At 57.6% G+C, this 22,720-nt stretch overlaps 3 protein-coding genes across 5 annotated transcripts in view; 2 read left to right on the top strand and 1 right to left on the bottom strand.

The window, feature by feature from the left end:
• Positions 1–539: 539 nt before the first annotated feature.
• Positions 540–6,054, bottom strand: LOC309395650 (E3 ubiquitin-protein ligase TRIM7-like). The gene is given in 9 exon segments (XM_081960079.1): positions 540–1,366; positions 2,586–2,615; positions 3,037–3,090; positions 3,440–3,525; positions 3,527–3,553; positions 4,620–4,642; positions 4,758–4,988; positions 5,103–5,198; positions 5,606–6,054. Coding segments are annotated over 9 exon segments (1,515 nt in total). The 5' UTR covers positions 6,020–6,054; the 3' UTR covers positions 540–812.
• A 5,220-nt stretch (positions 6,055–11,274) lies between these two features.
• Positions 11,275–22,720, top strand: part of LOC309399546 (beta-1,3-galactosyltransferase 4-like) — a 28,846-nt gene continuing 17,400 nt past the window's right edge. For 2 of the 3 annotated variants that reach the window (XM_081967474.1, XM_081967476.1), the window contains exon 1: positions 11,275–11,908. In XM_081967474.1, the coding sequence (XP_081823600.1) occupies positions 11,900–11,908 (9 nt within the window). In that variant the 5' untranslated portion in view covers positions 11,275–11,899. Of the gene's footprint in view, positions 11,909–20,300; positions 21,254–22,720 lie in introns of those variants that run through there. The other variant, XM_081967477.1, reaches the window with a different exon arrangement.
• Positions 12,188–19,405, top strand: LOC309399567 (beta-1,3-galactosyltransferase 4-like). Its single transcript, XM_081967512.1, has 2 exons — positions 12,188–12,253; positions 15,173–19,405. The coding sequence occupies exon 2, from the start codon at positions 15,200–15,202 to the stop codon at positions 16,244–16,246; it is 1,047 nt and encodes a 348-aa protein (XP_081823638.1). The 5' UTR covers positions 12,188–12,253; positions 15,173–15,199; the 3' UTR covers positions 16,247–19,405.

Genomic DNA, 22,720 nt, shown 5'->3' with positions numbered 1-22,720 from the left:
AGGGCTGCCCTGGGGCCACCTGTATATAGTCCTCAACTTACGACCACAGCTCAGCCCAAAATGGATGTTGCTAAGTGAGAAATTTGTTTTGGCCCATTCTACGACTTTTCTCACCACACATGCTAAGCGAATTACTGCCGTTCTTAAAATGAGCCACGCGGCCGTTGAGTTTAGGTTTAGGTTTTATTCAATTTATAGACCGCCCCCTCTCCCCGTAGGGACTCTGGCTTCCCCATGGTCAGAGGGGTTCGCAAAAGGGGGATCGTGTGATTTGCAGGATGCTGAAACTGTCGTTAAACGCGAGCCACTCGCCAAGCGTCCGAATTTTTTTCTTTTTTTTTAATTGAAAAAGTTTTATACAAACAAATTTTCCCCCTTTTAACCCCCCCTGCCATACAATGTAAATCACATACAGATACTATGCCCCCTCCCCTCCCCCCAACCCAAAAAAAATTCTCATTCAAATATTATACCAGATACTTTACCCCCTCCCCTCCCCCCCCTCTTAAAGTACATATTGTACCCCCTCTCCTCCCAACAATCATAATATAGGTTTCTCTTAAAGTAACAATAGCCCATTAATCCCATCTTCTAAGTTAATTAAACATATATAAATCATGATATAAATTTCTCTTAAAATAACAATATTTCATTAATCCCATCTTCCAGTTTAATTATGCATCCGAATTTCGATCAGGTGACCCCGGGGATGCTGCCAACGATCGTTAAGAGTGGGAAATGGTCCCAAGGGGCTTTTTTCAATGCTGTGGTAACTTTGGTCAATGCATGGGACTGTTGTAAGTGGAGGACTATCAGACCCAAATACCTTTCCCTAGTCTAAGGATGACCCCCTTGTGGCCCACATAGAAAAAAGGCCGGAGCGTCTCCCCATGGAAGGGCCCCGTCTGGAAGGTGTAGAGGGAAATTTCCGTATCCGCATCCAGGAACTCCACCGTTTCTGCCTCGTAGCCCAGCCTCACCCGCAGCGTCTGCAGCGGCCCTTGCAAGATCACCTTATGCGGAACCTTGGAGAAAGCGATAATCTCCCCCTGCCCAACCCTCTTCCCCAGGGCCCAGATTCCCTCCTGGGGGCTCAGCTGGAAGCCCCCCTTCCTGCGGACGGACTCCCTGGCCACCCCGATGGCCCAGCATGCTCTGCCCCCCACAGGGACACAGTCTGCCTCCTCAACGGACACTTCCCACCACTTCCATCCTGTGGTGTATCCCGCACGGCCCAGGACGCACAATTCCCGGTCGAACCTCTCTGGCGTCTCCGGGAATTCCTGGTAATTAGGGTTCCAAGTCACAACGGAGTTGTGGCACCAGAGCCGGGGGTGGGCGGTTGAGTCGTCCAGCTTGTCGTAGTCTGTAGGACGGAGAACAGAAAATGTTAAGGCGGGAAGGGAACCGAGGGGGAGGGAAAGCATGGAGCAGAGTGGCTTCTCCACCTGCTTAGCGGGCAAAGGGCAGCAGGATGGCAAAGGGAGGATACTGGGTCATCTATGGAGCCCTGAGACTTGGTGCCTGACAAGCCCACCCCCCCCCCCAAAAAAGGTCGGACCAATTCGTAAATAGGGTGGGTCTCTGCAGCCTGAGGTCAGTGGGGCTGCCTCTGAAGGGTGGGGGGGTCATGGGCAGTTGGTGGGTCACCAGCAGGGCAAGATGGGCCGAGGGTCCGACCCAGGAGAGGCCCTGCGTTTACTTTAATCGCCCAGGGCACCTGGAGATAGCACAGGTGGTCCTCACCTTACAACCGTTCATTTAGTGACGGCTGGAAGTTACAATGGCACTGAAAAAGTGATTTATGACTGTTTTTTGCACTTATGACCACTGAAGCATCCCCTAGGTCACCTGGTCAAAATTTGAATGCTTGGCAGCTGGCATGGATTCATGAAGGGGTGTGCAGAGTCCCACGGACGTAAAATCCCCTTTGGTGACCCCCTGCGTCCCCTTTTGCAAATTCACTTAACAACCGTATTGCTAACAGCTGCAGGGACTCCCTTAACAACTGCACCAAGAAAGGTCATAAAATGGGACAAAATTAACAACTGCCTCACTTACCCTGTTTCCCCAAAAATAAGTCCTCCCCGAAAACAAAGCCTCCCCAAAAATAAGGGCCAAGTGCTTATTTCGGGGGGGGGGTGTCGAAAGAAAATAAGACCCTGTCTTATTTGGGGGGAAAACACAGTAGCAATGGACACTCTGGGCTCAGTTGTGGTCGTAAGTCGAGGACTCCCTGTGTTTCTGCTTCTCCCAAGTTGCCACTATTGGTGGTGGTGGGTTTAGTGCTCTTCCCCGAGGGGGCACCAGAGCCAGGCAACAGGAACCTTCCTGGGGGGGGGGGGCTTGTACACTGGCCAAAACTCTCCCCCACCCCCCGAGAGCCCTCTGCAGCTGCCCAGGCCCACCCACCACATTTGGGTGGCTGCTTTGGGGTCCCCCCGTTTACAGGCAGCCTGGAGGGCTGAGAGTTGGCTCAGGCAGGGCCCTTGCCAGGCCCGGGATGCCCAACATCGGCCACAGGGCGCTTCTGCCGGTCCCCACCCCCTCCATGGAAAGGTCCCTTCTCCGCAGTGCGCCGTTACCTTTATTTCTTGGCTTCATTGGAGCAGGTGCTGGGGAGGAAGGAGGAAAAGTTTAAGATCAGGCTGTTCTTTCTGAAGAAGCCCCCTTCCCCCACTTCTCACCAGGCACATCTCGAAACTGAGCCCCCCTCCCCCCCCTCTCCTGCTGGGCTCTTCTTTGCCCCGGAAGTCCTGCCCAGATGCCCTCTCAAACGGGGCTCTTTCCTGGAGCGGCCAAGGCGTGGCAGGGAAGGGCCGGTCCGTGTGGCTACTGAGGGACCCCTGACTCCCCCAGAGGCTGCCTTTGGGGCCCTGCAGACACGGGGTTTCCACCCCACGGAGGAGGCCACTCCTGGCAGGCGTCACTCCTGGCGCTCTGGGCAAAACGCTGCTGTGAGGCCAGGTGGTCTTTGCCAGCCCCTCCCCCCACTGCCTCCTTCTGCCCCTGCCCCCCCCAGCCCCAGGGGGTTACCCGTGGCCAGAGGTTGCTCCAGGTTCTCCCTGGTCAGAATCTTCTGCAGGGAGTCTGAGATTCAGAGGAAAAAACGGGGCCGGAGTGAGAAACAGCCACCCGTGGGGGATGCCCGTGAGCAGAAGCCCCCCTTGTTGGCAGCAACATCTCGGTGCCTCCCAGATGCCCAGTGACTCCCCTCCCCCCCCAAGGGCCATGGTTTGGGGGGTGACTGATGGGGGAAGAGGCAGTCCCCCCCTTATCCAGCCAGAGATTGGATGGAGCTAGATTGGATCCGTCTCCCCTGAAATCCCCCAGTACAAGGGGGGGGGGCAGAAGAGGGGCCCAGAACCCCCCAGAACTCCTGCAGTTCCTCCTGAGGGGGACCCGGACCCCCCCAGCCCCTCCTCAAAGGGCCCCTCACCTTTGTAACTGTCCACAATCTGCCTTACAGAAGCGTTTTTCTTCATGGCGGTGCTGTGTCTGCCTTGCAGCCTGGGAGACACTCTCTACGCGCCCCACCACGTAACTCCGGCACCTGCGACACAAGGAGGGCGGCCTCACACAGCTACCCGGCTGTCTCCCCACAATACGGGGGAATGGGGTGGGGCCGTGGGGTGTGTGAAACAAACCAGCCCTTTCCAGCATCTTGCCAGGTGAATTTGGGAAACCTGAGTTTAGGATGTGGTATGAATCCTGGCTCGTTTGTTATGCGGGCGTTGTTCGTTGCTTTGATCGCAAGCCACTCTGCGCACTGAACCAGTGTATAGTCCAGTAAAGAAGCGAGGAAAGACACAAACGTAACACAAACCTCTATGTGATTCTGATCCTACTACACCAAGGAGTAAGGCGTTAGTGACTTATCAATTGCAGTGATTCATTAACAATTGTGGGTTAAAGGGGGGCAAAACGCAGTTAACAACTGTCTCACTTGGTAACATAAATTTTGGATTCAGCTGTGGTCGTAAATCAAGGACTGCCTGCGCTACTGGCCTGCTCTTGTTACCTCCTTAGTGGATCCCTGGTTAGGTTGTTCTTTGCTGTTGGATTCTCTGCATCGGCAGCTTCCTCGTCTGTGTTGCTTACAGCTTAACGAGAGACCAACCACCAAGCCAGAAAGCCGAGGGCGACTGAGGGCGACCGTCCCTTTCCCCAAAAGTTAGACCTCCCCGGATAATAAGCCCAGTCGGGGCTTTTGAGCGCATGCGATAAAATAAGCCCACCCTGAAAATATGGCAACCCAGCCACAGCCATGAGGTGACCACGCTCGCCGCCTCGCTCGCCGCCTCCTGCACCTCAAAAATAATAAGACCTCCCTGAAAATAAGGCCAAGTGTTTATTTCTGGGGGTCAAAAGAAAACAAGACCCTGCCTTATTTTCTGGGAAACACGGTACTTGTATATCAAGAGGGAGCGAACCCCACTCCCTCCCAGCACTGGTGATGTTACCTAGTGGGGTAATGAAACGTCTGGAGGAAATCAATCGAGCTCAGAGGGCAACAAAAGTCCCACAATCGGCATCTCTCGGTGACAAAATCCTAAAGGAATTCTGAGCACAAAGTGACCCACAAGGACAGAGGCGGAGAAATGCAAGACGGCACCTACCTCTCTACGGTGTCCTGGATCTCCTGAAAGAGGAGAACAGAGAAGTGGGTCTGGGACCCTTCTAAGGGTGGCCGGTGTCCCCCCCCCGGGAACCCTCTGCTCCCCCCTCTTGAGGCCAGCAAGAGCCCCTCCCCCCACCTGCAAGAATTCCCCATCCGGCTGGCGGTACTTCCTCTCCGTCTGGCCAATCAGCTGCTGCAGGCGGGAGGCCTCCCCAGAGAGCTGGGCCAGGGCGACCCCCCACTCGGCCTCCATCTTCTCCTCCTGCTCGGCCAGCCAGGCCAGCCAAAGCGGTTGCCTCTCCCGGAGCAGCTCCTGCAGGGACTCCAGCGCCAGGCCCACCTTCTCCTTCTCGGCGGCAAATTGCTCCTGGGGATGGAGAGGCAGAAGAGGGGGGACTCAGAGGGAGGGGGGGGAGATTTCCCTGACACAGAAGCAGCATCCCTGGGGGGCTGCCTCCTGCCCCCTCCCCGAGAGACCCACCTGGCACTCCTGCCGTCTCTGGTCTTCTTCCTCCCTCTGCTCCAGCAGCTTCTGCCCCTCCTTCCTCAGGGGCTCCAGGAGGCCATCCAGCAGGTCCTGCATGTGGAGGAGAGGGTGCCATTCCTGGTTCCACAATGGCAGCGCTCCCACCCAAAGGGGGCCCACAAAGACCCTGTGCTACGCTCAAAGAGAGGCCCTGCTGAGGGGTCCAGGGGCGGGAAGGGGCCCACAAGGAGGCGAGAACTGAAAGTCCGCCCCCTTCACCCCCCCATCTCCTCTCTCACTGCCGAAGAAGAGCCTGGCCCTCCTCCGCCATTTTTTAAGTGGTAGCCTTTGTGGGCCTCTCACTGCTGCCAGGATCACCTTCCCATCTTTCTGGGGGCTTTGGGGGGCCCTCTGCCTGAGCCCCCCCCCCCAAAGAGCTGATGGAGTGGCCCAAGCAATTGGGCTGCCCAACTCCCCCCCCACTTGCAAAGCTTGGCCCCAGGGTGCCCTCCCCCTACCTTGTACTCCTGGGCAGCCTCGGGCAGAGAGAGGAGGGGGTGGTCCTGGTGCCCCCCCAGGCAGCCGGGGCAGAGGAGTCTCTTCTCGCTGGAGCAGAAACTCTGCAGGGGCTGCCCGTGTTCCTGGCACAGCCGGTGGCCATTGCTCTCCTCCTGGGCTCCCTGTGACGGCCGGGGGCTCTTCAAATGGCAGGCGATGTTGGCCAGGGCCTGGTTGGGGCAGGCGCTGCTGGAGTTCACCATGGCTCTGCACTGGGGGCAGGAGAACCTGGTGCCCAGCGGGGCCAGGCAGTGGTGGCAGAAGGTGTGGCCGCAGGACAGGACCATCGGCTGCTCAAAGAAGTCCAGGCAGAGTGGGCAGGTGGCTTCCTGGCCCAGCTGCCCCAAGGCCGTCTGCTCCCCTGAGGCCGCCATGGGGCTCTTCCCTTCCGTTTCTCCCTTTGCTGAGCCTGGAAGGGAAAGCTGCTCATTGGCTCCTCCTCCACAGGAGGGGGGTTCCTTGAGGGGTGCCTTCTAGCCCCTCCTGCAGGGAAGGTGCTCTGAAGCCCTCCTCCGATTTAGTCTCAGAGACCTTAACCCCCCACCACCACCAGAGGTGGGTTCCTCCCGGTCCTGTCTGGTTATTGCCAGAAGTAGTGAAAGTCCGGCATACCAGACCTGACCCGTAGTAATGCTTGTGAATGAAGCCAAACTTTCTATAGGCTCATTATTATCTATCTGGCAGGCATGTGGAATGAGCATTTCTGAGAGTAATATTTTATTGGGAGGGGGGGTTGCATCCCACAGAGGGAAGAGAGAATGAAAGAAAGGCACAGTAATTTAGGGCTAGAAGGCTACTCGGAGGTCATCTAGTCCAATCCCCTGCTGCAGCAGAAAACCTTACGTTATCTCGATTATTTTGGTACCTCTAACAGAGAGGAAAATTGCTAGAAAGGAGAAGGAGTTTACTAGGACAGCAAGAGCATTGTTAAGTAAGCTTCCTCACATTTTACCCAATCCATGACATCTCCTGGTGAGTGACATGAGGTTGGCCACGCCCACCCAGTCACACAACCTCCAAGCCACGCCCACAAAATTGGTAGTAATTTTTTTTGAAACCCCCCCCCGCCCCTCCTCCCAGACTTTCCTGTCTTGGGGGAAGTGGGGCAGAGCAGCAGCCAGAACTGGCCAAGCAAGGGGGCTCATGGCAAATGTATGGGGGGGGGAGATTGCCCAGTGGCCGGATAAGAGAGTGAGGGAAGCCCCCTCGGGGTCTGGGGCGGCCTCTCTGGCCATCCGTCCCCTCTTTTTGGTGCCCTGCAGCTCAGCCCAGCCAGCCCAGGGGTCTCTGTGGGTCCTGGCCCCGGGAATAAGCAAGCCTTGAGCCCCATAGACCCCCCTCCCTTTGCCCTCCTGAGCCCCTCCCTTCCCTGCCAATCCCCTAGCACCGAACCCCCCCTCCCCTCCTGCAACCAATAGAGGAAACTCCAAATTTCTTTTTAGGGGGAGGGGACCTCGCCTGCAAAGCTCCTTCGGACCTTCAGCCAGCACAGCCCCCCCCCCCTCCGAAGGGCCTGCCGTCTGTCGGGCAAAGGGCGAGGAGCAGCCCCCTCCCCACCGGAGCCTGGACAGAGGGCGCAACTTTGCCTCGTGTCGGAAAGCAGTTGCGCTCAGCCCGCCGATCGCCCCGCCTGGGAGGCTGAGAACCGACTCGGCGCCTGCGCAGAAGCAGCAGGGGGCCCCCGCGCGTCTTTCGGTTTCGTTTCCCGGCTCGGAGGCCAGGTGGGCGGAGGCGATCCTGCCCTGCCCCGCAATGGGAGGCCCCTCAGGAAGATGCCCCCGCGTGGAACCCTGAGCCACCCCTCCTGCCCGGCTGCTCCCCTCCGCGAGGCTCCCGGGGATGTGTGTGCTCCGGCGGGCCTATCCACGCCACGCGGGTTGGAAGCCCTTGCTATGCCCACGCGTGGCCTTTCCCTCCCCCCCGCCGGAAATAAGACCCCCGTGGGGGGAGCTGCCCATGAGTCCCTCGTTGGCCCCCGATACTCCCAGGGGGTCTGAAGAGTTAAGATAGCGGCCAAAGTCCCCGTAGAGCGAAGGACATTCCTCCCGAGTGGCAGCGAGGGTCAGTTCAGGCACGGAGCGTGGAGGAGCCTCCTTCGCGGGACTGGCGTGGGAAAGGGGACGCGCCTCCTAGGGGCCTTGAACCTGTCCGCCCGGGCGAGGCTTCACCCGGCTCCCCTAAAAGGGGGAGGCTCCCCGCAGAGCCCCCTTCATCCCCGGGGGCCGCCTGGGACACCCCCCCCCAAAACTGGCTGGGGGAGACTCGTTCTCAAGTCTTCTCTCGCCTGCCTTTGCTTGGGGAGCCCACGCGAGTTCCTCGTGTTGCAGCACCGCCAGTTTCCACCCTCTGTCTGAGGCTCCGGAGCAGGGCCCCTTTGGTGGTGGACTGCTCCTGCGAGTGGAGGCTCCGCACCATGGGGAGGGGAGGGGCTTAGAGGCTGGGCTGGCTGCTGCAGCTTAGAATAAGAACTCGGGGTGCGGGATGGGGTCCTGCAAGGCCAGGTGAGTGGCAGGAGACCCAGCCTCTGCAGAGAGATGGTGTTGCCCCCCCAGCCCCCCACCTGGGAAGCCCAGGCCCTTCTTCACATTGGAAGGTGCCCCCCCTCCACAAAGGCCGTGATGCCCTGAATGGGCAAGGGAACCCCTGAACCTACTTCTGATGGTGCAACAGAGCCGAACCGGGGGGGGGGCAATATCAGGGGGCCCCACAACTCTGCAGGGCGGCTGCGTTGATGCCTTGACCTGCAAGAGTGGGCAAGTGTGGGGGGAGGATTAAAGATCTTGGGGCTTCCCAATTGGGGCGGATGTTCTCTTCCACAACCACCAGAGGGCAGGATTCCCTCCACCATAGTCGTCCTAGCGGGTCTCCCTGCCCCCCCCCCCTTTCCTGGCCTGCTGGCTGCACTGGGGACCAGAGAAGAGCCAACCGAGCTGCCACCCGACCCCACACATGAGGGGTGGGGGGTGCGAGGGTCCCGCTTTCTCTTCTGCCCTGTTGGTCACCGTATTGGCAGAAAGGCGCGGGGCCTGGGCAGCCCTTGAGCTGGGGGAGGGGGCGAGGGTTGGACTGGATGGCCTCCAGGGTCCCCGGGAGTGTTTGCGACTCTGAGCCAAGGGCGTCGCCATTAAACTCTTTCCTGGAGCTGAGGAAGCCGCACTTGCCCCAAAGGGAGAGCCTCCAAGGGACGGACCCAAGCGGGAGGCTGGGCAGCAGCTCAGCCCCCGGTCCTTCTCCAGGCTGGGACTGGCCTGGAGGGGGGTGCCGAAGGAAGCGAATCCGTCCGGGGCAGCCTCCTCCCGGGCTCCTGCAGACGGAAGGCCCCCGGAGAGCAGCGCATGGGCCTGACAACCCCCTCCCTCCCCACCAAAAGGGTCTAAGGGAGGGGGCTGAGCAGCCAGAGCCCTTCCGGCAGGTGGGTGTCCTGCCTCCTGGGGCTCAGGATGATGGGAAGGGTTGTCCCAGGCCAGCAGGTGGCGCCTCCCTCCGACGGGGCTCACAGGCGACCCCTTGCCGCCGCCGCCGCCTCCCGGAAGCCCCCGGCTGATTCCTGCCCACCCCCTCCCGGATCAGATGGGCGAGCGGCCCGAGAATCCCAAGGCAGCCCCGCCTGCAACGCCCCTAGAGAAGGGGAGGGGGCTGCCTCCCCCACAGGCCACCCGAAGGGGACACCCACCCACCAGTTGGTGGCAGGCCTGGTGGGCCCGGGGGCTTCGGGGGTTACAGGACACGTTCTCTGCCGGCCCAGAGCTCTGGGAGGGGGTCTCTACGGAAGCCGCCACTGCATGAGACCCTTCCACCCCCACCCCCACCCGCAAGGGCATCGACGCCGCGGCCGTAGTTTTATTTCATTCCTTTTTCTTCGGGAGGCGTCCTAAGGAAAAACGCTCCCGAGGTTCCCATTGAAGAGAATATTCGCAGGTGAGGGTTGAAGTGCGGGGTCCCTCGTTTGCTGAGGATGTTGCCCAGTTTGGTAATAAAACGTCTGCAAAGAAAACATCCAGCTCAGAGACCCCCAACGCTACAGGTTGCAAAGCCCCCTCCCGCCCTCCCCCAGATCTGTGAATAGAAGAGGAATAAGGATCGGACTCTTTATTGGCCAAGTGTGATTGGGCACGGAAGGAATTTGCTCTCGTGTGTGTACATAAAAGGACAAGAGACATTTGTTAAGAATCAAAAGGGACAACACTTAATGGTAGTCATCAAGCCCTTAACTTTGTAGCAGCAGTGACCCAAAAATCGGGCAGAAATCTCACATCTTCGCAGCTGAAAAATCTCTTTGACTTTTAATAATATTTATTAGTTGGAACAAAATCCCAACCCTCTCGGTATTTTTTGACCGTGTATATTGATCGGTATCCATATGAAATTTCCATTCTTACAAGCATTAAAACAACGTAGAAACACACTGGTCCGTTATTTATTTTTTGTTTTCATTTTGGGCACTAAAGAGATTTCAATCATGCAGACATTTTGACTCCCATTTGTTACCAATAAACTCCCGCCCCCCTTTTGCAATAATCGTCTTTGCCAAGTTACAGCTTTGCTGAAGTCAAAGTTCTTGATAAAGAATCAAATTCTGTTCTTTAAGGAGTATCGGTAATCCCCAAATTGTGAGCGTTCCCTTAGCGAATGTTTGGAGTTACGCGAAAAGCACACACACACACACACACACACACCCCTTTTAACATTTGCGAACAAGTCCCGAAAGTATGAATCCTGCGGCACCAACGCAGTTTTTCGCCCTTACGAACCACCGCAGAGACTGCGACGTTCGTCCTGAACATTGCCGGCCGAAATGGAGCTTCCGAGGGGCGGATTTCGGCCTGTAAAAGGTGGGCAAGGCCTCCGGAGGTCCAAACGGAGCTTCCGAGGGGCCCACGCGGCGGCCAAGAGCTGAGTAGGAGAGAGAGCCTGCTAGACCTTCGCATGGTAAGGGACCCGGTGAGGCAGGTTGGGGAGAGGGGGGGGGGAAGCAATTGTGGGGAATGGGATATTCCAGTGGGTTGGGGAGGCCTTGGGTAGTCTTGGGCAGGTGGCCTCTTCCATCACTAGCCCCCCCCCCGCACCCCCATGGCCTTCCCCACCCTGAGCTCCACGTAGCTGGAGGTTTCTTTGCCTGTGTAAGTCAAGTCCCTGTTTGCATTGTGAACTGGTCTGTTTTCTCCCCCTCCAGAGTTGGTTTGCTCTGCCAGTGAAGGCACCAGGCTAGAAACTGGGCGACTGGAGAGTTCTAGTCCCTCCTTAGGCATGAAAGCTGACTGGGGGGGGGGGAGCTTTGGGACACACAGACACACACTCTCTCTCTCCCCCTCCTCTCAGCCCAACCAACCTCACAGGGTTGTTGTGGGAAAAATAAGAGGAGAAAGGGATACTACGGTAGCGAAGTTCACTGCCTTGAGGTATTCAGGATAAAAATAAGTAAATCAATAAGAGATTGGTTCCAATTTAAACCCAACACAGGATCTAGGCATGGAGAAGACCCGGGTGTGCCCAGAGCTGCCCCGGCACCAGTCAAGCACTGGTTTTAACTGGTCAGTCCTTTTCGGCCAGGCACCTTCAGGGCTGCCTTTCCACTTGAGCCCCCAAAGGCCCTGGGGGGGGGGGAGCCCTTACTTCCAGGGGAGGGGGAGGAGCTAAGGCCCGGGGAGGGGAGGGGCTCTTTCCCCAGGGAGGCTCTGGACATCCAGAGGGGCCTCCTCCTCCTCCCCCCTGTTGGCCCCATCATCAGCCTTTGGGCTCTCCGGGGCTTCTGTGTGTGAATTAGATGCATTTTATGCAGGGGACGTTTTAATGAAACGCCAACATTTCTTCCCTGCCCTGAGCTTTTCCTGCTGGACAAGAGAGGACGGCCAGCCACAAGTCCTGCAGCCACTGAGGGCCTTTTGCAGGGTCTGGATCAAGAGGACCCTCCCCCAAAGAGGCGGGGGGGGGCTCCGAGGGCCTCCTCCAGGCAGGTCCTCCCCCCTGCTGGCATCTGGAAGGACCCCCACTGCCTGCCCAAGGCTGGCCTCCACCCCACCCCAGGCCCCAGTGGGGTGCTGGGGAGTTTCCTTGGGAAAGAAATGGCTGACAAACCGGAACTTCTGGGAAAGGGATGGGGGGGGAGGGAGGGAGGAGCCCCAGGTGGGCTGGGTTGGGTTTTCCCCAAAAGGGCAGCCAAGGAGTTTAGCTAGAAGCAGGAAGCCACAGTTTCCGCTGTCTGTTTCTGCCGAAGCAGAGAGTTCCTGCTTGCGACAGACGTCCCAGAGGAGAAGATGCCTCAGGTATTTGCACAGAAAGTTTCTTTTTGGTCTTTACAAGCCACGGGTGTGAATCCGTGTCCTCCTGGGTAGAAGGTTCCCTTTGGCGTCACTCAAACTTTCTCAACCCTCTCATTCCCGGGAGTTTCGTGTGCACAACTGCCGCGTGCCACTTTCCCATGGCAGCTAAAAATACACAAGACCGGTTGGTGGGTAATTTGATCCCTTCCCACTTTGTTGCCAATTGGGCAGAGGAGAGAAGGGGCCCTTTTCTTCCCCGCCCCTCCCTCCACAGAACCAGGCTCCACCCTACCTGCCTCCAGGTGCCAGGAAGCAAGAATCACGGATCCTCTCCTCGCCAGCGGAAAGGTATTCCTGTGCCCTGGAAGGCCCCCAGCTCAGTGGGAAGGGGAAGCGGGGGGGGGAACTTCTGGCTTCCCTCCAGCCCACTTCAGATATACCTGCCCCCCTCCTCCTCTTTCAGTGGGGAGTGGGCACGCTCTGGGCACATCTGGTGGCCCACAGGTGCCACACGGGCACCAGCAGGGAGAAACGTGGCCAGCCTCCACTCCCGTAGCATCTCAACAGCTCCGTCTGCCTCAAGACAGGGCTTCCTGTTTCTACCAGATGGACAGCTGACCGGGTGACTCTCTGCCACGCCCCCCCCACAGACTCCCTTTCCTGGGAAACCATGAGGGGCCCCACCTGGGCAGGGTCAAAGGCCAGAGGCAGGAGCAGGAGGCCTCGGGGCCTGAAGGCTGGGACCATGGAGAGGAGACCCCCGTCTCCTTGTCCTGCTGGGGGACCCTCCATAAGGACCTGCGGAACCTGCCTGCCCTCCCCTCCAGCCCCGTCCAGGGCTGCTTCTGGGGTGGTCTGGACGGGGGGGGGGGGGCTGGGAATGCAGGCGAAGCCAGGGAACTTTGCCAAGAGAGGGCGGTGCCAAGCCTCTCCTCTGCACCCAAGCAAGTCCCAGGGAAGGCAGGCCCAGATCCGTCCGCGGGAGCAGCCCGTGAAAAGCCAAGCGGCTCCCTGCCAGCTGCTCCCCAGGCTCCACTGGTGCCAGGCCTCGGAAGGCTGAGCGGGGCCCTCCTGGGCAACCCAGCTCAACACGGAAGGAGGCCTGGTGCCCTTTGAATTATTTTTATTTTTCCATATATTTTTTTTTGTTGGATGGGGGATCTTTAGCCCACAGATGTTGCTTCCTTCCTCCATTGGGGGGGGAGAGACCCTTCATGCTCCCGGCCTCTCCTAAGCGCCTGGGGTGGGGTGGGGTGGAGGGCACAGCTTGGCACAGGGACCGGGTGGGGGGGCACTTTGGAAGGAGGAGCAGAGGCAGCCATCGGAGGCTGTTTTGGGGGCTTCTCTGCTGAGACAAGCCGCCTCCCTCCCAAGGGGAAATACCCACAAGCCCCTGCGGCACCTGCAGGAGGAGGAAAAAAAGGGGGGGGAGGGTTACCCAGCAGGAACCCAAGGTTCCCCCCGCTTCAGCCGGGGCCTGTGAGAATTCCCCAACTCCCTGCAGGGCAAGAGCGACACTAATATCGAAGAAATGCTGGAACAGAATCATTAAAAAATGAGGGACAGAAGGAAATGTGAATGGCAAAAGTTAAAACATTTTTTTTACTTATTTTAAATAATTAAAGGGAATTGTTAAATTCGCCTTCAGGAAAGCCCAGGGCCCAACCCACCCCGACAGGCAGCAGCCTGCCAGCAGAAGGAGGGTGGTCAGCCAGGGGACCCCGAGCAGCCGCCTGGGTGGGCCTGCAGAGCTGCTGCTGGCGTCTTGCTAAACCCGTTCCCAGCATCCACGCCCTGCAGCCCACCAGCCAGATGCCCGGCATCCTTAACTCCTTCAGGACTGGCCACAATGGGGCGCAGCAACCCAGGTCTGGTCCCCAAGAGGTCCCTGGGACCTGCCCGACTGCCAGCCACAGAGTCCGCTGTCCCTGTGGATGTAGGGCAGGTGGCGGAGGAAGCCCCAGGAGAGCCAGGCTCCAGGGCAGGCAGGCAGGCAGGATCTGGGAGCCGAAGGAGCTTCATGGTGCTGGCGGAGGAGCCAGCCCTGAGCAGCTGACTTAACAGGGGGCCGAATCTCCCCTGAGGGGGCCGAGCTGGGTGGAAAGGCCCCACTTGGACTAGCCGAGGCCCAGGCAAGGACGCCCAGCCGGTCTGGGTGGAACCGGGAGGAGGAGGAGGAGGAGGAGGAGGAGGAGGAGGAGGAGGAGGAGGAGGGACAGAGGTCCCTCGTTGGGTCCCTGGGCCTGACCTGATCTCCAGCCTTCCTTTCGCTGGGTGAGGATCCCCAATTCAGTTTCTGGGCCGGACCAAAAGCTGCTGTGCCGTGAAGGAAACACCGTCATGGAGCCCCTCCTCCATCCGAGTCCCTTCTGGCCGTAGAATTCCAAGTGTAGCTGCTACTTCCCAACGTTTGGGAATGCCTGCAAAGGCTCCCCCTGGACCTGCCCTCTCTCCTGGCCACAGGCCGGCCCTGGTGGATCCAGCCGAGGGAGCCTTTCCCCAGGGGCCTCAGAGGCTCCCAGGAGACCAACTGCCCCCACCTCCCCCCGCGCCTCTTACAAGGCCACCCTGCGTCCTCCCTTGGGGGATTCCACTTCTTAGCCAGGAGCCTGGCCTTGTCTTCCGCTCAAGGCAATTGCTGACCCTCCCATCATTGGCCAGGGCCCCCATCCATCTGATGAGGAGCAAGAGAAGCAGCCTCCGTCTTCCATCCACTGAGGGGAGTTCTAACCCAGCAGGGGGGTGGGGTCCCTTCATTCCTTCGAGGGGGTGATGCTGGGGGGTTCTGATGGCCCCCGGGTGGGGGGAGGGGAAAGCAGGGTCTGGTGGGAAAGCTCTCTTAGCTGGAACATTGTGGACGCTGCCTACCTGGTGGCAAACATTGGTGGGTGTTCAGAGCAGGAGCTCCGTAGTGGGTATGCAGCTCACACACAGCTGGGCCGAACTTGGCACAACCGAGCGAGTGTCGCCTCCTCGTACAGCAAGATCAGTTAGCCCTGCAAATGCCACTGCGTCCCTGCTTTTGGCGGAAGGAGGCAACAAAGGAAGGAGGAAAGAAGGAGGCAGCTGCCACATTATTGCCAAAGTGGCGACCACTCCCTTGGCCAGTCTTGGGAGGTGCTGCTTACTGGGAAGGGCGTGGAGGCTGGTTCATCCCATCCATGGCTGCAGTGGGACGCGGGGCCTCCTCCATAAAGTGCGGAAGGCAAAATGCACTCGGCCGCCCTTCTTTCTCTGCCAGGGCTGATGTCTCCTTCACTCTTGCAGGCCCTCCCGGAGCCACTGCTGCTGTCCATGACTGCTATACCACCTTGCCGGAAGCGATGCCCGTGCCGTTCGACCCAGCTATTGGTCGGACTGCTGTGCAGCCTGGCCATCCTCTTGGTTCTCAGCTTCCTGGCCACCAGCCGCCAGGAGGAGCTGCTCTCACGCACGCTGCCCGGTGGGGGGGAGCGATACATAGAACCCCTGCTCCTGCCGCCACCCAACGCCTTCCCACTGTCCCCATCGCCCTGTACCCTGACTGCCCCATGGCTACTGGTGCTAGTAGCCAGCGCAACTGGGCATGCGGCGCAGCGGGCGGTGGTACGGCGCAGCTGGGGGGGTGCAAGGCTGGCAGGGGGGCACAACGTGCGCACAGTCTTCACACTGGGGCTGCCTGGGGATATGGCGCAGCAGGCAGCACTGGAGCGTGAGTCGGCCGAGCATGGTGACCTGTTGCAGGCGCGTTTCGTCGACACCTATGCAAACCTAACCCTGAAGACGCTGGCGATGTTGGGCTGGGCCACCACCCGCTGCCCCACTGCCCGCTTCCTGATCAAGGCTGACGATGATGTCATCCTCAACCTACCTGCCCTGGCACGATACCTGGAGCAGCTGGCCGGCCCACCCGCTGTGTATCTGGGCCAGGTGTACTCACACGTGAAACCCACCCGCGACCCACATAGCCGGCACTACATACCCACCTCACTCTATCCGGAACCCACCTTCCCGCCCTACTGCAGCGGCACCGCCTATGTTCTCTCTGCCGCTGCCGCTGCCGCTGTCCTACATGCTGCCCGCCAGCTGCCGCTGCTGCCCGTAGAGGATGTGTTTGTGGCACTATGCACCCGCCATGCTGGCATTGCCCCGCGTCACTTGGACTATCTGGCCGGGGCTACCCACTACCCCCCTGATGCCTGCTGCTACCGTGAAGTGCTCTTCAGTGTGCACGAAGTGCCGCCTGACGAAATGCTGTCCATGTGGGAGGAAGCTGAACACCCATGCACCGCCTGGCAGCGCTTCCTTGGCCTGGCCCGCTGCAAGGTACTGGCCTGGCTGGCCGCGGAGGACACCCCGTGACTGCTTTCCCGCTCACCCCCCAAGGACCATGGGAGAAACAGGTCTAGAGCCCCCACCTGGGACTGTCCGTCTGGCCGTGGACAAGCGAAGGGACGGATTGACTGGCAGAAGAACTGCTAGGAACTCCGCCCGCCTGGATGCTGAGCTTCCCTCTTGGGAGTGCAGGCCGAGGCTCTGCCAGCCGCGGGAATGCCAGGCTGCCCTCCTTGATTCTCCAGCCGATTTGGGCCTTAGAGCTGGAAAGCTGAAGGAAGGATGAAGGGGCCCGCATGGTCAGTGTGTTTTTAGGGGGGCTTTCCTCCCTGATTGGGGTGCCATCCCCTCTTGGGCAACGGGAGGTCAAAGTGGACTTTTCACAGCCTCAGCAGCAATGGAGAGGTTGCCCCACAGAGCTGTGGGTGGGGCCCGAAGGGGCTGGAATGCCCCCAGATCCTCCCCTTGTGGAATGAGACGACTCAGGGGGGCACGGATGGCTGGGCGTGGCTGGATCCTCACGGAATTTGCACTGGGTAACTGGGCATAGGGAGAATTTGGGGAGAATCACCTCTCGCTTGGCATGCTGGGCATTTGCCCTTGTGCAAACACACTTATCCCCATCCGTGCTGGGAAGCTGCCAATCGTGCCCAGGCTTGGGGAGAAGGATTTCTCCGTTGGGGGAGCCGTGTGCATGAACACACACTCACCCCATTTGAATGTGGGGACTTTTACACGCCGTTTTCCTTCCCCACCGGGCTTAGCAACCCGGAGGCTCTCCTGCAGGGCAGAGAGTTTTAATTCTGCAAATGCCCGGGGGCTTCACTGTTCATTTCCCCGCTTTAATGTGGCTTTTGCAGCACCTCCCTTTGCAAACTTCTCCTCCTTCCGGAACAAACTTCTAAAGCCCTGCCGGCCCAGGACCTGCATCTCACTGGCAGCTTGAGATGCCACACTGAGGCAAGTCCCCAAGGTGTGTGTGTGTGTGTGTGTGTGTGTCCATCCAGCAGTGCATGTGGGGAGGGGGGGCTGCAGTCCTTGGGCAAGGGGGACACAATGCCCAGGAATACTTTTGGGGCTGCTATTTAGCCCCCCCCCCTCAATGCATGCCCCCTGGGAGCCCCTCCTTCTTTCCCAACTGCTGGGGAGTGGGAGGCAGGGGCAGCCCCTCCCCCTTCACAGGACAAGAGAGACGACACATGTCTACAACCACGCGGCAGCACAGTTCCTTTCATGCGTCTAGCGCTCCAGAAGCGGAGGGGTGGCCGCAGAGGCAGAGCGGGAGGAGGGGGCCCGGCTCAGCTTGGCTGTCTCACGCAGGACACTCCATCTGGAGCACCAGGCAGCCTCGGCCACTCCGAAGGCTGCCGTCCCTTTGCAAAAGCTTTGGCCTGGAGAACAGAGGCCTCTGGGTCTGCGATCTGGCGCTCCTTCAGAGTCACCGAGGCTGCCTGGAGCTCCAAAAGCAGATTGCGGGTGCTGCACAGGCGGCCTCCGCGAGTCAGGCAAGCTGAGCAGGGGGCGCTCGTCCCTCTCTGCCTCTGCTCTCCAGGCTCCTATTTTGGAGCAGGCAAAGAAGCCACGGCGGAAGGGCCGGAGCTCGCTTGACCAGGGAGATCTCCCAAAGTGCCTGTGGGGAAGCGGCAGGGGCAGGATGGGGGGTGGGGAGCAGGAGATATCCCAGTAGGTCGGGGGAGGCCTTGGGTGATGGGTGTCAAACTTGCTTTGGCATTTTGCCTTGGTGGAGCTGTGGTGGGCGTGGCCTGTGCGGGACGCATCCGGCCTGGGGAGCCTCCAGGTCTTTCCCCACCCCGAGATGCCCCATGTGCACTTACTCACCTGAGCGTCCAATTAGCCAGTGCATTGGGGGGACCAGAGAGAGAGAGAGAGAGCATGTTCACTGATGAGCCTCGGTGGCGCAGTGGTTGGAGGGCAGCACTGCAGGCTCCTTCTGCTGCTTGCCGGCTGCCTGCAATTTGGCAGTTCGAATCTCACCAGGCTCCAGGTTGACTCAGGATTCCGTCCTTCCGAGGTGGGTAAAATGAGGACCCAGATTGTTGGGGGCCAGAGGCTGACCGTCAGGGTTCCAAAGAGCATCCGTTATTTCTTTTGGGTCTTTGGCCTGCCCCACTTTCTATTATTCTGCTATGCCTTTTCTATGGTGGGGAAATGGTACGGAGTGAGATGCGATGTAGCCATAACAACATTCTTTCTAGAAAGCCAAGGTCATCATCCTTTGTCTCTGCACCTGACTGGAACTGGATGGGTGGAACTGCCAGGGTGGCAGTGGGAGATTGGACCATGGGATGGACTTGTGTGTGTGTGTGTGTGTGTGTGTGTGTGTCTGTGTGTGTGCAAGATCTTGAACTTTCAACCGACTGGGGCAAACCGGGAAGCTTTCAGATTCGGGTTTTCCCAGATGTGCCAACATGGATCTCTTAATAAATTGGATCTTTGAGGAGTCCTTTGCCTCGGACTCTTGATTTAATTTCGGATGCTGTTTGGAACCCTGACAATAACCAGGATCCCATTTTCCCACCATAGAAAAGGGATAGCAGAACAACAGGAAGTGAGGCAGGCCGGAGATCCAAAGGGAAAGAGGGATGCAGGGTCAGGTGACACGGATTCCGTCAAGCGCTTAGAGAGGGTTGCAAAGCTGCAAACAAGTCTAAGTTTCCATTGCTATCCAATTAATGAATCCTCGGGGTTACTAATGTAATTGGCAGCCTCCATTGCATTCATAACCCGTAATGGGTGGAGATAAATCCCGAGTCAAGTGTGGGACCCCACTCCTGTCCTCTGTCGTATGAAAAAGGCAACATCTGGAAATCCCCCTTGTCAGTCCTGCCTCAGAGCTTGGGGGCTTCTAAGTAAAAAAAAGGATCCTTCACAGCCCATTCGGAGGAGAACCGTACAGTTTACGAGGGGTCAAGTGACCCACAGTCACACAAAGCCAGGACTGAAAGTTCCCCCACCAAAGCCCCCAGGGCAGCCTTTCCCTCCTCTCCCGGGTCCCCTTAGGGCCAACTTCCAAAGAGACTGGGAGCAATGCCCAGCTGTGCTCCCTTCCCGAGGCCTTGACCTCCAGGGGATGCTCCAGTGGAATGGTAAACCTCTGAAGTAACTCCCCCCCATTAGCCCCCCCTCGAGTTCATGGCAATTGGCACCCAGAGAGCTTCTGGAGGCCTTGAGCTGCGTCTTTCAGGAGGAAGGGGGGGAGGGGATTCTTGGGATCCAGGGAGGGGGGGGAAGGCGTTTGGGAGGAGGACCCATCATCCAGAGACTTACCTGGAAGAGGAAGCTGCTCATTGGCTGCTTCTCCACAGGGGGGGCTGTTGGGGGAGTATTTTAGCCCCTCCCCCTCCTGGAGCCCTCCTCGAATTGAAGCCCAGAGGCCTTAAAGCCCCCCCTCCACCCCCTAGACACGGAGGTGCGGCAGGAAGAGGCGGTCCTCGGGAAGATCCCCACCCCACCCCGCTTGGAGCGCTGAACCGCCCCTCCTGCCCGGCTGCTCCCTTCCGCAGGGTTCTCGTGGGACTCCGGCCCGGGCGCTCCCAGGGCGGTCAAAAGAGTCAAGATGGCAGCCAAAATCCTCTAGGAGTGAAGGGCGCGTCCCCCGGCGACTTTCTCGAGTGGGCGCAAGGGTCAGTTCAGGCGAGGGGCGGGGAGGAGCTTCACCTGGGCCCCTAAAACGGGGAGGCTCTGAAAAGGCTCCGCAGAGCCCCCTTCCCCCCAGTGGTGGGAAAGGAGGGATCCGGGGAGGGATGGACCGGCATCCCCTGGCCTTGGGCAGGGCCAAGTCTCGGAAGCGCGTTCAGATCGGGGCCCTGCAGGGAGGCCCGACATCCCATCGTTCTCAGCCAATTCTTCTGCCGGGGGGGGGGGGGGGTCAGGCCTTGTAAAGCCCTGGCAATTGTTGCATCAGGACCAGTTGTAATTGGGAATAAAAGGGCAGCACCTCCTCCTCCTTCCTCTGCCAATATCCTTTCTAAAGCCATCACCAGGACCGGATGGATTACACCCCAGGGTTCAGAAGGAACTGGCAGACGAGATCTCAGAACCGCTGAATTATATCTTTCAGAGATCCTGGAGCACCGGGGAACTACCAGAGGACTGGAAAAGAGCTGATATGGTTCCCATCTTCAAAAAAGGGAAAAAAAATAGATCCAGGAAACTACAGACCTATCAGCCTGACCTCAATACCAGGGAAGATTCTGGAAAAGATAATCAAGCAACGAATTAGCGAACACCTAGAAACAAACAAAGTAATCGCCAAAAACCAACATGGGTTTGTCAAAAACAGATCATGCCAGACTAATCCTATTGCATTCTTTGAGAAAGTGACAAAATTAGTGGACCAGAGGAGTGCTGTCGATATAGTTTACTTGGACTTCAGTAAGGCTTTTGATAAGGTAGACCATAACCTACTACTAGATAAAGTAGAAGAATGTGGGTTGGACAGCATCACCACCAGATGGATTCGTAACTGGCTGACTGTTGTGGCCCAGCAGGAGCCGTTAGAGCTGCCAGCAGACTCTGACAGCGAGGGTCCCTATGAGTCGGCTCTGGAGGATGTGGAGGACCCTGGGCAGGTTTCTGACTCTGAGCAGGGATTGGACAGTCTGGTCAGCCACCAGGAGGCGCCTGAGGCATGGAGCAGTGGTGAGAGCCAAAGGAGGGGGGGCTCCTGATGCCATGCCTTGGAGCAGTCGGGAGGAGTCACGGGACAGTGACTCAGACATCAGCAGGGAGTCTTAGATGCTCGTTATCGCGCGCCCACAGGCACAAGGAGCAAGGGCACAGTTACCGGCGGTAATTGCTCTCAGCTGCTGATAAGTAGACTCCTCTTCAGTCTATAAAAGGATTGATTGAGCATATGCCCTTTGCAGAAATCAACAAAGGAACTATTGGGAAAGTTCTGTCTTGGGAGCTTGGCATGCTGGATAGCTGCTATCGTGTCTCTCTGCCGGAGGGTTCTGAGAGTCTTGTCGTGGTGGATTGCTGCCAAGGATCTGTCTGTCTGTCTGTGAATAAATCCTGTTGAAGTGGTTTTGGTCTGGAGTGTGTTCTGTGTTGGCGAGGGAAGAAGGGGGGTCAGAACACTGACCAACCGCACTCAACGTGTAGTCCTCAATGGAACTACATCTACATGGAGGGAGGTATGCAGTGGAGTACCCCAAGGCTCTGTTTTAGGCCCAGTACTCTTCAGCATCTTCATCAATGATTTGGATGAGGGAATAAATGGGGAACTCATCAAATTTGCAGATGACACCAAGCTGGCAGGAATAGCCAACACTCCAGAAGATAGGCTTAAGATACAGAAGGATCTTGACAAACTTGAACATTGGGCACTATCTAATAAAATGAAATTCAATGGTGAAAAGAGTAAGGTTCTACATTTAGGCAAGAAAAACAAAATGCACAGGTACAGTATAGGTGGTACCGTGCTCAATAGTAGTAACTGTGAAAGGGATCTTGGAGTCCTAGTGGACAACCATTTAAATAGGAGCCAGCAGTGTGCAGCAGCTGCCAAAAAAGCCAACACAGTTCTAGGCTGCATCAACAGAGGGATAGAATCAAGATCACGTGAAGTGTTAATACCACTTTATAATGCCTTGGTAAGGCCACACTTGGAATACTGCATTCAGTTCTGGTCGCCACGATGTAAAAAAGATGTGGAGACTCTAGAAAGAGTGCAGAGAAGAGCAACAAAGATGATTAGGGGACTGGAGACTAAAACATATGAAGAACGGTTGCAGGAACTGGGTATGTCTAGCTTAATAGAAAGAAGGACTAGGGGAGACATGACAGCAGTCTTCCAATATCTCAGGGGTTGCCACAAAGAAGAGGGAGTCAAACTATTCTCCAAGGCACCCGAGGGTAGAACAAGAAGCAATGGGTGGAAACTAAGCAAGGAGAGAAGCAACTTAGAACTGAGGAGAAATTTCCTGACAGTTAGAACAATTGATCAGTGGAACAGAAGTTGCCTCCGAAAGTTGTGAATGCCCCAACACTGGAAGTCTTTAAGAAGATGTTGGATAGCCATTTGTCTGAAACGGTATAGGGTTTCCTGCCTAGGGAGGGGGTTGGACTAGAAGACCTCCAAGGCCCCTTCCAACTCTGCTATTCTATTCTATTCTGCATTCTGTTCTGCATTCTATTCCTATTCTATTCTGTTTTATGCCACTCTATTCCACTTCCCCAGATCATTCTCATTTCCCCAGGCCGTTCTATCTTGACAAGAGTTCAGTATACACTCCATGCCACCTGGATCCTTTGTCCTTCCCAGTGCAAATGGGACACTTGAGCTACTGGTCTCTACCCCTAACCCTAACCCTGGGCACACGTATACCAAGTGCTTTTGCTTAAATGTCTGTGTTGTATATTTTACATGTCCTACCCAGGCATTTCTATCTCCGTATAGTCTGTCTCAAATTCTCTATTTCCACAAAGGTCACTGCTTTTGTATCATTAGGTGAAACAAAAGGTTTTTTTTAACCC

The sequence above is a fragment of the Natrix helvetica genome (genome assembly GCF_964273705.1).
Source record: "Natrix helvetica genome assembly, chromosome: 1".
Taxonomy (NCBI): Eukaryota; Metazoa; Chordata; class Lepidosauria; order Squamata; family Natricidae; genus Natrix; species Natrix helvetica.
The sequence above is the reverse complement of the archived record's forward strand: the minus strand, read 5'-3'. Positions and strand labels throughout refer to the sequence as shown.